At 36.8% G+C, this 14,252-nt stretch overlaps 1 protein-coding gene across 1 annotated transcript; it reads right to left on the reverse strand.

Moving 5' to 3' along the window:
* Window positions 1-2,293: 2,293 nt before the first annotated feature.
* On the reverse strand, window positions 2,294-2,896 carry LOC139431267 (uncharacterized). Its single transcript, XM_071198911.1, has 3 exons — window positions 2,824-2,896; window positions 2,560-2,754; window positions 2,294-2,514 (listed from the first exon to the last, which is right to left on the reverse strand). The coding sequence occupies exons 1-3, from the start codon at window positions 2,894-2,896 to the stop codon at window positions 2,294-2,296; spliced, it is 489 nt and encodes a 162-aa protein (XP_071055012.1).
* Between the last annotated feature and the right edge of the window lie 11,356 nt (window positions 2,897-14,252).

The following is a 14,252-nucleotide window of genomic DNA, read 5'->3' on the forward strand; positions in this document are numbered from 1 at the left end:
TTGACTCCAGCCTCCGCTAAGCCATTGAAGCGATTAACAATACAAGTTATACAAGTCGAAATTTGAATTTGAACGAGAAAGTTTTATGCGGAACGGACACCATTTTATTTTATCTTTAGGTTCCAAATGAAAATGAGTGGAAAATGATTGAAAATGGATTTCGAGAAAAATGGCAAATTCCTGGATGTTGTGGAGCTGTAGATGACATGCACGTAGTCATCAAAGCACCTGACAATCCCGAAAGTTTATTCTATAATTACTAACAATCAAACAGTATTGCGTTGATGGCTGTGGTAGACCATAACTACTGTTTTCGTTGTATAGATGTGATTATCGCGTGCTACGAGGATTGTGGAAAACGCTTTTGATATAATGGCCAGTAGGTTTAGAATCTTTGAAAAGCCAATTCCTTTTTGTCCTGATAGAGTGTATATAATGGTAAAAGCATGTTGTGCGTGTGTGGCGCAGGACTTCAAGACTAGATGAATCAAGTTTCGGCCATTCTGTATACCTGGAAGATCAAGTAAGAGTTACAATAATGGAAGGTAATTGGAGAAATTTGCCACAGCGCCATTGGATTACTTCCACTGCCTAGAATGTTAATAAAACGTTCGACATGCCGAGCTCAGGTACTTAGGGGAAAATACGATGATTATTTCGTAGCAGAAATCGTCTCGGCAGATGAGAATGATACATTAGAGAGAGCACGCTTTCTTATAAAATTAAACATAAAGTACATGTTTTTATTACAACACATAATAAAACCTAAATACTTGCCAAATTACTTTGAGTTTGCCTTGTTTCTGTATTACTACCTCTTAACACATTATGCAGTATTTGATCCAGATTTCATAGAATCCTTAATTTTTTTTGCTCCTGTGAATATGTCGATCTAATATCTTTTATTTTCAATTTTATCTCCTTTTCTGCAAAACCTTGGATTATAAGTAACACTTTTAATATGCCATAAACATTCATGTTTGACATAATCATTAACTAACTAACTTGGCAGTAGTATTTTCGCTCCATCGCCCCGACATGTTTGTTATTATACCATTACTAACTCACTAAACTAAATTTATGCGTTCGGACATGTTTAGTGGCTGTTGTAAGTAGTGGGGGTACGCTACTCGACCGAAAAAATAGAATGAAATGGATCGACTAAATCGTTTTACTAAACTACTCGACTAAATTGTAATGTCCGCCGCTTAAGTCTAGTTTTTAAAACGTATTGAATAAGTTGAGTTTTACCAAATTCATCAAGCATAAAATCATATAATTCGATTACGTCAATTATTATTACTATCATTAGTTGAATCTCTGTCAATTTCTATTCTGTAATATATTTGATACGATACATGTTGATGATAAAGTGACGTTCTTAACACAGGGTATACTCGACGTAATTAAGCGACATGCACCGTTAAAAAATGCCTTTTTAAAAAACGCGCCGAATCATAGATAACAATTATTGAAATACAGAAGTTGAAAGATAAAGCATTTAAAGATTTCAAGAAAAGTAAAACTATAGCAAAATAGAATTTTTATAAAGATATGCGTAATTACGTAAATGGTGCTATTAGTAGAGAAAAAAAAAGCATATTTAGCACTTTGCATTGCTAACAACAAAAACTCTTAGACAGCATTCAGCAGTTGGGCATACCTATGAAAATATCTAATAATGTTCCGTCCCATTTACGTAATCCGGATACAGTCAACCGCTTCTTCATTGGCTCTAGGACCTCGGTAAATGACGATTTTGATCGCGAGCTTTACAACTTTTACAACAATACCTTCTAAGTATTGTAATGTGTCTGTATGAATTGGGGAGTACATGTAAAACCGCACGCTACACTTAGGCCCCATTGGGCCCCTTGTGCATCCTCCCATTACACACTCTGGTCACATCAACCAGCCTAAGGATTTACCAAAGGTTAAGACAGCTCCTAGAGGTGTATTCCTGATGTCATCTGTGGTTGGCCATTCCTCCCCGGAGGTCCTCATTCTAAGGTCGGTCAGAGAGGGGCAATCACACAAGATGTGTTTAACCGTCTCGTCATCCTGTTCATAGGCTCGACAGAGAGGTGAGTCAGCAAGCTTCATGTTTTGAAGGTGCTTATTTACTTTACAGTGTTCCGTGAGGAGACCTGTGGCAGTGCGAAGGGCACTTTTACCGATCCCTACGAAGAACTGGGCTGTTGCGGCTGAAGGATATTTTAACAATTCCTTGGCGAGATGACAGCCCGGGTACGGTCCCACCCGTTTGAAAATTTGTTGTGGGTAATGCGCTTTATTAACTCGATTGAGTAGCTAAAGAGGGGGTAATTATCGGCTCGGGTGCACAAGGCGCTCTACCGGCAGCACGTTTGGATAGCCTGTCCGCGTGGTTGTTACTCTTGGAGCCGGAATGCCCTTTAATCCACTGGATTCTGACACGATTGTATTTCGCGGCCTCTTCTAGTGGTTTGTGACAATCCATAACTACTGCAGACGTTATAATAACTCTGCTTAAAGCTAAAAGAGATTGTTTACTGTCTGTAAAAATAGTAAAACACTTACCCCGCTTGTTGGATTCAACAATGCAGTCAGCAGCAAGTTTAATAGCAGTTATTTCCGCTTGTAAGACGGTGGTACTAGATCCTAAAGGTTCCGAGAGGCGAATCGGGGGATCGTGAGAGAATACCCCCGCGCCTGCACCATTTCGTCCTTTTGAACCATCAGTGTAGATCTTAAAAGTTCTTTGTACATCTACTACTGTGGGACTGACGTGTGTGAGGTACTTCTATGAGAAAACATATTTTGTTGGTCTGTGATCAGTCTTACACTCGAGTAGGGGTGTGTCTAACACTGCTTCCCTCCAGGGTGTTGAACTGCTGCCAGCGTCCTCATCCTTCATAGTTCCTACTGATTGTAGTCTTTTCATGGTTACCAACGCCACTTCCTGAATATGTGACACTATATATCTTACCATACCACCGCACCGTAAGTTAGCATTGGTCGAACAACGGCGGTATAAATCCACAGGGCTATCTTGGGAGACAGACCCCAAGTCCTCCCGACAGCCCTCCGGCACTGGCCGAAGGCGACACAAGCTTTATTAACTCTATTGTCTAGGTGGGATTTCCACGTTAGCTTACTGTCTATTATTAAGCCCAAGTACTTAACTTCTGTAGACAGTTTAAGTGGAATTTTAGCGAGCGTTTATAGTCTAGGATTGCCAATGTTGCGCTTACGTGTAAAAAGAACCATCTCTGTCTTCTTGGGATTGACGGATAGGCATTGTTTATTACACCAGTTCTCAATTAGATTGAGTGCTTCCTGGATCCTGTCGAGGAGTACGTTAGCGTACTTGCCTTTTATGAGGATTATCAGATCATCTGCGTAGCCAACGGTTTTAAAACCGGCTAGGTTTAGACGTTTCATGAGGCTATCGAGGGTGAGATTCCACAAAAGTGGAGAAAGCCCCTTGAAGAGTGGCCTGGCCAGCCCTTAATTTGACGACCCTATGTCTTAGAGTGCTCTCAATTCAGCCGCACAGGGCCAGAGGAACGTTATGCTCTAGCAAGGCGTCGTTAATTTCGCAGAAGGTAGTTCTATCAAAAGTTCCTTCCACGTCAATAAAAACCCCGAGAGCGGACTCCTTGTGATCCAGCGCACCACCGACGAAACTGATCACTGAGTGAAGAGCCGTCAGTGTGGACTTTCCCTGAGTGTAAGCATGTTGATTAGAGTCTATTGGCCTGCTGCGCAGACAAGAGTCTCTAATGTAACGGTCGCAAAACCTCTCCAACGTTTTCAGTAGAAAGGAGGAGAGGCTAATTGGTCTATAGGACGTCGGAAGGAAGTAATCTTGCTTACCTGGTTTAGGAATAAAGTTGACCGTAACTTCACGCCAACTTCCCGGTACATAGCGAAACGTCAGACATCTCTGGAAAATACTCTTCAGGTGCGGTAGCAGGTCATCCAGTCCCCATTGTAGGGCCGGTGTAATCCCGTCCGCTCCTGGAGTTTTGAACGGCGAGAACGTATTCACAGCCCACCGTATTTTCTCTTCGTCGCAGATGATTTTGGCCAAGAGCCATTCATCCGCAGTTGGTACATGAATTATCTCTTGTTGGACATAGTTAAAGTTGTCCGAACTTGAGAAATGAATAGTCATTAAAAGCTGTAAACTGTCTACAAGACAGTTTTCCTTCTATAGTATACCAATACGTTGAACAGGGCTCGAAGCAAGCACCTTTTTTCGGCGGGAGACCCCTGCAGAGGAAGTAATTTCCTCACAGAAGTGAAGGACTGCCTTTGTTGAAGGCAGTCCGCACGTCTCGTTTTAGTGAGGCAAGCTCGGGACACCACCAGATGGTAGCGCGCCCAGTTACCGCCTCCCTACGGAGGGGACAAGCCTTTTTATAGGCAAGGATCAAGGAATTGTATAGAGACTTTGAATGGTTCTCTAGCTCGCAGCTGTCCACTGGTTTTCGTCGACCGAGTCTAATCAATAACCCAGATAGTGTCGACCTGAACCTATCCACGTCCGTCCTTCTAGGATTGCGACTCAGTTTGTTTTCGATCTTAGTGTTTCCAAGATCAAAAGTAATCCACCTGTGGTCCGACATTGACACAACGTCGGAAACCCTCCAGTTGTGGATTGATTGTGAGATACTCAAAGAGGCTAGAGTGATATCAATTACCGACTGACCTTTCGCAGCTACAAAGGTCGGTTTAGTGCCTCGGTTTAGTATGTCTAAATTACTGCAATAAATAAAGTCTAAGAGGGCCTTACCTCTAGTGTTGTCATTCGCACTACCCCAAGCCGTTGAGTGAGCGTTTCAATCGCAGCCGATGATAAGATTCCATTTACCTACCCTAGCGGCTTCAACCAGTCACACCAATCCTTCGGATGGTGGCAGGTCCTCAATGGGGAGATAAACGGATGCCAGCAGCATGTCTGTTTCCTTGCGGTTAACAGTAGAACGTATGCTAACGGTCGTCGCGTCTGAGTCCGTGAATTGGGGCAACAGATAACTCCGCACATGTTTAGGTACGTAAATGGCGATTCGAATCTTCCCTTCCCTGGGGCAGCTGAAAATAGAACCGCTTGAGTCCGCAGACCCTGGATTTATTAACCCAGGGTTCTTGGATCAGTGCGATAACATTACTCATCATATCGAGGTGACGACAAAGGGTGGTAGTTGCAACCCTGCTATGATGCAGGTTACACTGAATCACCGTCAGATCGTCCCCCTCCTCTGGTACATCACCTCTGCGTTGTCCCATCATTTTGTCGTCGAGGTGTCGATATCAGCGACCATGTCTGCAGGTGGCGAATCCAAAATGGACTCATCAGCCACCTCAGAGAGGACTGGAGAGCCTGGCGTTGAAGGTGCCATGTTGACGATTGTGACGTCGTCTTCCTTTGCGGACGGTGCCTCAGCGACATCCATTTCCTCCATCGCTTTGTGAGTCCCAGTTGTAACTGTGTCTTCAGCTAGCGGGTCCTTGAGTCTACTGACTTTGGCCGTGAGCGTGTTAAAGAGGTAGCATATTCTACCTTTGTTTTCCCTCAACCAGTCGGCTCTCTCACCTCGAAACGGAAAAGGCACTAATTACAGATGTCAAGGTGCTTATTTTGTCCAATGAGCTCCAGAGCTCTACTCTGGATAAGGCCGGAAGTTCGGAGTCTTTTACCACGCTCAGCTTTACACCTTCAAGGGGTGGGAGCGAGTTAACCTCCGCCTTTAACCATTCCAACGAATGATCATTATTACAGGCGATCTTTAGGACCTGACCTGTATAAGTCATCGTGGAAAAGGTCGGCGTCGGTGCCTCCTCTTCAGGTTTATCAATGTTGATGCAGATGTCTCGAACGAGCGCCTGCACCAAATTGTCTTTGATGGTGTCAGCTTCCTCCTCGCGAAGTTTACCGAGTTGGTTGAGGCCGTTGATAATCGCGACTTTAAGGTGCCCTAGAAGCGCATCCTTATAGTCGGTCGTCTTGCGGGCCGCTTTTCCCTTTTCCCTGTCCTGCCTCGGCCTCTTCGTCACCTTCATAGAAGGTTCAGAAGAGTTGGCGGATCTCAGCCTCTTGGGACCCGCACCAGCCTCAAGAGCTCATCATGCCCAATTGGGTATTTAACCTTTATAAAAAAGAAACCGGGGTCAGCTTAACGAAATGTCAAGCGACACACGCGGTTAAATTTTTAGGTTATGTCAATCGGTAGTTAGAAAAGGCAACTTACCAAGCGAAGAAAAACAAACTAGATAGGAATTGTGTCTAGTAGCACCGGCGACAACACGGTAATCACATGCACCGCCACAAAAATGCGCTAAATTACCTCGTACTCGACTAATTTGTGCTGGGCAACGTGCGCACGTCTATGTCGTACCGAGTCGTAACTCGGAGCAAGTATTGTAATCATTGCGTACATTCTCATTTCACTTCGTCAATGATCTGGACATCGAAAAAATAGTAAAAAGCAATATAAAGCAATGCAATGGGATGGGATAATTTGAATATAAAGTTAACAATTCCTGACGTGAGCCCGTATCTGAGAAATATTGTTAACACTTGTATCGCTAAAGGTAAATTCACTACGCCATGAAAACACGCTTTGAGTCTACCGCTACCATCCACGAACCCGTGGATGTTTCAGATCTGCGGCCTAGTATCTATGATAGACCGCGACGTTAAAAATAACGGATCCCGCTGATGGTGACTTAACCGAGAACTCACTCGCTAACTCACCAGCGTACCCAATCGCGAACTCACCTGTGAAATCAATCTCTAACTCACCAGCGAACCGAATCGCAAACTCACCCGCGAAACTAACCGCTAACTCATCAGCGAACCCAATCGCGAACTCACCCGCGAAACCAATCGCAAATTCAACCAATACAACAATTAGCTCAACCAATACAACAATTAACCCAACAGCAGATTCAATATCATCAATCATCAGTTAATGCAACAACCTGCTCAACAAATTATACAACAATCAGTTCAATATCAACAATTAACCCCACAACCGCGATCAGCATCAGCAAATTAATGGTTAACATGTCACCACAGCGAGGTAAATATTTCTAACAACAAAAAATGTAAAAAAATTAGTTTTTAAATATAAATTTTTTGTCCATCATATTCCTCTTTTTATTCATTTTTATAGGAGGGAAAGTGGCTGTAGCATGCTGTGCACACGACATATAACAAATTAAGCTCGTGTTGCTAAACAAAATCATTTATTATTATTTATTAGTCCTTCAAATTATTATACACAAACGTGTGCGGTTCATTTTATCATTTATTAAAATATTAATATTATGAAAATATATATTTATTTATATTATGGACAACATATATCCACAGCGTGGCTCAATTAAAAACGCAAATATATGCTCCAATTGACAAAATCAAAAAGCTCCAAATTATTATGACACTATACCTAGCAGTGACTGCATTATTATTTGGGGGTATGCCAATTTTCAACTCTGAAGGAGCAAAAAAACAGAGAAGGCTTAGATATATAAATCTAATATCAATAGTATTAAGCTAGCACAATTAGCCACATGCAATAAGCTCAAAATATCATATTCTGGTGAAGATATAATTTACACATAGGATTTCTACAACAAATAAGAGAAATTTGGAAAACAACAAAAAATGAGACACGACAGGCTTCCACAAAAGAATCACAAAATAATATTTTTGCAAAAGATGAACAGTAAATAATTTGAACGTATGTAAAGCAATTTAAGTTGGTGAATGTTAATAGCAGACTCAGAGACAAAGGAAAAACAAGTAAAATATTTCAAAAAAGTAATAATGTAATCTGAAATTGTTTGTATTATATTTTAGTATAATATCAAATTTAAAATTCTTTGTTATAATTTAGTTCAAAGTAGAACTGATCAAAAAACATTGGGTGAGGATAAGTAGAATTTAAAATGTGGATTTTAAGTTATTTTTTATAAAAAAGGAAACTGGGTTTAGGGGCAGGTGTAGGGGAAGGAGGTGGGTGTTGGCCGCTGGGACCCCAAAAAGTGCGAAAAATGCACTCGCTCCAAATGCATTAATCCTCTGCATTTTGGGGAAAGTTTTGTAGAAGGAGTTTGTAGAGTGGAGTTTTAGAACTGTAGATCTGTTCGTTAAGCCATTCAATTTGGGGATTTTTAAATTGAAATTTATCTATTTCATATTGTTCTAAAAGGTTCAGTTTGAAACCCTTGTTGTGTGAATGTAATAATGAAACATTTTGTTGTACGTCAAAATCATGTTTGGAATGAAGCATGTGTCTGCTGAAATTAGAACTATCATTGTGCTGGTGCTCTCTAATTCTGGTTTTTAAAGATCTACCAGTTTCTTCTATATGAGTAGCACTACAAGTGTTACATTGTAGTTTATATACCCCACTTTGATCTAACAAACCTATCCTGTCTTTGGCATTGAAAAGTTTTTGTTTTATGGTGTTATTATTTTTAAATGATATATCAATATTATAATTTTTAAAAATCCTTTTTATGTTATAACTAATGTTGCCTGAAAAATTGATAGATCTATAAATTTTATTGTTGGCATTCTCATTATGTGTTGAACTTTATAAAGCTGTAGATTAATTGAGATTGCGTTTTAATTGTAATTTGTTAATGAATGAATCAATTTGACTGTTGGAAAATCCATTATTAATGGCTATTGTTTTTATAATTAGAAGTTCGTTATATTTATTTTCTTCTGAAGAAGGAGTATGAAAACATCTGTGAATGTAAGATCTAATGGTATACATTTTATGTGAATAATGGTAAAATGATGTTTGAGGAATTGTATCGCTCTGGATTGGTTTTCGATATATCTTATATTCAATGTTACCGTTATTATTTATTAATGTAAGGTCTAAAAAATTAAGTTGTTTTTCCTTTTCTAATTCGACAGTAAATTTTATGTTAAGATGAAAAGAGATAATATAATCATGAAAATCTTTAATTTGTATGTCATAGCGATTGTCATTGTTCCAAATAATTAAAATGTCGTCTACATATCTACGCCATAACAGGATGTTCTTGTTAATAGGGTTGTTGAGATCGAGAATAATATTTTCCATGTAGTCAAGGAAAATATCAGAAAGGAGGCCGCTTAGAGGGGATCCCATGAATAAACCTTCATTGTAAACATAAAATTTTTGTTGAAATTGAAACAAATTTTGTTCTGTACAGAGTTTTAATAAATTATAAATGTGGTTAACGTCTGTATGAGGAAGTTTTTCTTTAATATACAGGTATACAGGCATGTATCTGAATGACTGCAACAAACTTCAAGGGGTGATTCTTTAGTGAATTTTAAGGGTACTTTGATATATGAACCATGAGCGACTTCGGCTCCCCTAAAAAGAGCTACACCCCTCCAAAAATGGCGGAAAATTTTGGTTTAATTTTTTTCTCTCACAAACCATAAACGCTAGGAAAATGAAATTTGGGGAACATGCTTAACTCATAATAGGGCATGTTTTGACCCTATTTGTACTTTCAACATACCCCTCTAAAGTACTAAACGTAACCACCCCTTTACATTTTTGCTAATATTTTTTGTATGCAGATGATAAATACATTAAAAAAATGTATCTAGGTAGATGAAAGTATCCTAAAATAATAAAGCAAACACTGCACGTTAAACAACGGGGTTGTCGATCAAAAGTTGGAATGAATTTTTAATGAAAAAGTCTTAGTAGGCTTTGTAATGTTTGTCAGAAATATTTTTGACGTTTAAATGTCAGTGTTTTTCTTATTATTATTATTATTTTTCAAATTAATTTTTAAATAAAGTTCTATCGTATTTACGCTCGTTCACTCGACGTTTCAAAATTTTAAATAAACAATAATAAAGTAAGAAAACCACTGATATTTAAACATCAAAAATATTTCTGACAAAGATTGCAAAGCCTACTAAGATTTTCTCATTAAAAATTCATTCCAACTTTCGATTAACAACCCTACAGCTTAACAGTTAGTGTTTGCTTAATTATTTTTTTTTCTCAGAAATTATTAAATTTTCGAAGAACATCAGAGAGACAAAAAAGTGTTAGAATAGTTTTATCTATCTAACTGAAATTTTTCCAATGTATTTATCATCTTCATAAAAAAAATCTAGGCATAAATTGGACGGGGGTGGTTATGTTTAGTAGTTTAGAACGGTACGTTGAAAGTACAAATAGCGTTTATGGTTTTTGAGAAAAAGAAATTAAACCAAAATTTTCCGCCATTTTTGGAGGGGTGTAGCTCCTTAGGGGAGCCGAAGTCGCCCATGGTTCATATATCAAAGTACCCTTAAAATTCACTAAAGAATCACCCCTTGAAATTTGTTGCAGTCATTCAGATACACCCTGTATATATTATTTATCAAAGAAAGACTTTATACTAAGTGATATTTTTTATATTCATGTCCTTAATCGATTTCGATTTTACAAATCATCATCAGAAGGAGGCAACTATAAAATTTATAATGCAAAATCATGTAAATACATTTTAAACAAATTACTTACGTCAGTGAACCAAAGTGAAACATTAATAAACAAATTGTAAACACTATTAAACAAAATCAAACGTTACCCACGTTATAACACACATAACCTAATACAAAATTTCGTGTCGATATGAAATCAATGACATAACAATTTTTAGATAAATCCATTTATGAAATAGACAAGGATGCAGATATTATTAAATCAGCATGAAATCTCTTAAACTCAACGTTTTGTTTGGGTTGAATGAATAATATATATATATATATATATATATATATATAAAGTGATAATGGATTAACAATACTCTAATTTTTCTTTAATGATATCTTTAGTAATGTTTAAAGTTTCTGTAATTGGAATTGTTGTTGTTTCTGTATAGATTTGTGACGTCAAATGATAAAAGTGTGAAATTCTCTGGTATTCAATGTTTTTAATACTATCTGTTATATTAAACTCCGTTTAATATTAAAAATGTATTTTATTATTAGATTCAAAACAGCTTCGCTTCTTGCCAGTTCTTACATGTCATTCTCTAACCTCTAACGTCTTTTTTATTACCAACCTAAAACTCTTAAAACTGAAATAACTAACTTAACTATATGTAACATCCCCTTCTCTTTTAATAAAGTTTATAATCATCAAACTTTTTAGGTATCTTTCTTTGTCTTCTTTCTCGCTTCTTTGGTTCTTCCTTCGCTTTTATTGGTTCTTGCTGTCTTATTTTGTCCCTCGAATTGTTAATATTATTCTCATTCGTTTCTTCTTTTAAATTGTTTGTATCATTGTTATTTGTTTTCTTCGTTTTCTCTTCTAACCCGTCTTCTTGTTTTTGAATTCGTTCCGTATTCACTTCCGTTTTCTCTGTTTCCATTCTCCTTTCATTATTCTCATTGTGTGACTGCACTACTTCATTTGCTTGATTAGGTATTTCGGGAATTAATGTCTCATTTTTGTTAATTTCGCTATTATGTGGTCTAATATGTATTACATTTCTTCTATACATTGTTCCTTCCACATTAACTATACATATGTTATCATTCAATCTTTCATCAATTCTCCCCTTTGTCCATACTGTTGACTGTTCAGGTTTCATTTGTATTATTACAGATTGTCCTATTTTTAATTCTGGTAATTTTCGACTTTTCTGGTCGTAATAAAATTTGCTTTTCCTTCTGTTGTTTTCTAAAATTTTAGGAACATTATCTATAATTTTAGGTTTTAAATTGTTTATGGGTGACGGTATTCCGGTTCGTATACTTCTGGAGTAGAGTCTTTCAACTGGACTATAATTTGTTTTATTTGGAGTATTTCTCCAATGTAAAATACTATACCAAATATCTCGCCTGTCCTCAATAGCTTTCTTTATTAACCTCTTCGCTATTTTAACCGCTGATTCTGCTTTTCCGTTTCCTTTTGGATGGTGTGGAGACGATGTTGTATGTTGTATTTCCCAGCTGTTACAAAATTTTCTAAATTCCACACTCGCAAAATTCGTACCGTTATCTGAACATATTTTTTCAGGTATTCCATGTCTGCTGAAATTCATCTTACAACATTCAATGAGTGTTCTTGGAGTTAAATCCTTTAATAAATCCAATTCGAAATAATCCGAATAATGGTCAACTGTAACTAAAAATTTTCGTACTTTGTTATTCAGTTCTTGTGTAAAAACGTCCATTGATATAAATTGAAATGGGTAGACTGGAATTTCATGTGAATTCATTTCTGATTGTTGTTGATTGTTATGAAATTTAGCACATATGTCACATTCTTTTACTTTATTAATTATTTCTGTTGTCATACCAGGCCAGAATAAATTTCGTTTGGCTAGTTTTACTGTTGATTCAATACCATTGTGACTTAAATGAACTTTTTCAATCATAGTTTTCCTCAAACTGTATGGTACTATTATTCTATCATTTTTGAATAAAATTCCATCTTGTACTGATATTTCGTGTTTGTACTGGTTGTATATTTTTATGTCTTCAGGAATGTTTTTCATTACAGATGGCCAACCGTCTATAATAAATGTTATCAATTTTTGTAAAGTTTGGCTGTCAATGTTTCCTCTTTAATTATTTTAAGTCTCTCTTCGGTAACCTGTAAATATGTCGCACTTTTCACTTTTTCAAATACTTTGAAAATATTGATTCTTTTGTGCTTCGATATTTCATTATAATAACTATCGTTTAATGGAGCACGAGACAATGTGTCGGCTACTATATTATTCTTTCCTGTGACATATTCTAATTCAATGTTATATCTTTGAAGTGTCATTAACATTTGTTGTAATCGTTTTGGTGCATTTAATAATGGTTTCTCAAGTATCCGTAATAAAGGTTTGTGGTCGGTTTTTACTGTTACCCTATTTCCAACTAACATTTGGTCGAATCTTGTACAACCGAACACTATTGCTAACAGTTCTTTTTCGATTTGGGCATAATTTCTTTCAGATCTAGTAAGTGTTCTGGATACGTAACCTATAACACCATTCTTTTGAAATGCAACTGCTCCCAATCCGAAACTACTAGCATCACATTCCAAAATCACAGGTTCTTTTGTGTTGTAATATTTTAAAGGTTGAATACTTGAAGCAATATCTTTAATTTTATCAAACTCTAATTGTTCCTGATGAGATTATTATTGAGACATTATTATGAGACATTATTGTGCGTTAATTGTCTCAAAATAAATAATTCACTGCTAAGATTCTTTATATATCGACTTAGATAAGTGACCATACCAATAAATCTTAATAATCCTCCCTTATCATTCGGAACTGGAAATTTCTTTATGGCATCGACCTTTTCCTGATCTACCTTTAAGCCATCACAAGATAATATATGATCATAAAATTTTACTGACTGTTTACACAGTTTTAATTTCTTTTTGTTTAATTTACAATTGTTCTCGCGTAGTTTTTTGAATAAATTTTCTAAATTTCTATTATGATCTACATATGCTTCTTCCTCTGTATTACCTGATCCGTAAATAAGAATGTCATCCGCCAAAACCTCAATGCCTTTTAAGTCATGTAATATATTTTGTATTTTTACTTGAAAAATTTCAGGTGCCGCTGTTATACCAAATGGCATCGTTTTCCACCTATACTTTCCAAAAGGTGTCCAAAATGTTGTTATTTTACTACTACATTCCGATAGTTTGACTTGCCAAAAACCCTTCTTTGTGTCTACTGTTGAAAAAACTTTGGCTTTACCCAACTCTGGCAATACTTCATCAACCGTGGTGAATTGCCAATGTAGTCTTTTCATGACTTTATTTAATGGAATCGGGTCCAAACATATTCTAAATGTTTTTTCCTTCTTTACTAATAAAATGTTACTCACCCAATCTGTGTTATGATCTTCTTTGGTAATTATACCTTCTTTCTCTAAATGTATGAATTTTTCTTTTAAATCTTTTCTCAATGCTGTTGGAACTCTTCTTGGTGGTTGCCTCATTGGTCTTGCCTCTTCCTCCAGCTCAATTTCTACTTCCCCTGGTAGAGATCCATATCCTTTGAAAATATCTTCATAATCTTCTACTATATTTTGAGCCTGTTGCTTTAATTTGAACAAATTGTTACATTCAATTTTTACTTCATTACAATATTTCACTAAACCTAACTCTTTACTAGCTTTAGCTGACAATAACAAACCGTGATCTATATCAACTACTACAAACTTAATGTTGTATATTTTATTATAACGTTTACATTTAAGATAAAGTTCACCGATGACTGGT

The sequence above is a fragment of the Onthophagus taurus genome, chromosome 8 (assembly GCF_036711975.1).
Source record: "Onthophagus taurus isolate NC chromosome 8, IU_Otau_3.0, whole genome shotgun sequence".
NCBI classification, from domain to species: Eukaryota; Metazoa; Arthropoda; class Insecta; order Coleoptera; family Scarabaeidae; genus Onthophagus; species Onthophagus taurus.

Excerpts from the sequence above, each read along its gene's own strand:
- LOC139431267 (XM_071198911.1), bottom strand. The coding sequence starts at position 2,896 with ATGAAGGATGAGGACGCTGGCAGCAGTTCAACACCCTGGAGGGAAGCA. Across the intron at positions 2,755-2,823 it reads AGACACACCCCTACTCGAGT|TAGTAGATGTACAAAGAACT; the intron begins GTAAGACTGATC and ends TCAGTCCCACAG. Across the intron at positions 2,515-2,559 it reads TGTTGAATCCAACAAGCGGG|CTTTAAGCAGAGTTATTATA; the intron begins GTAAGTGTTTTA and ends AATCTCTTTTAG.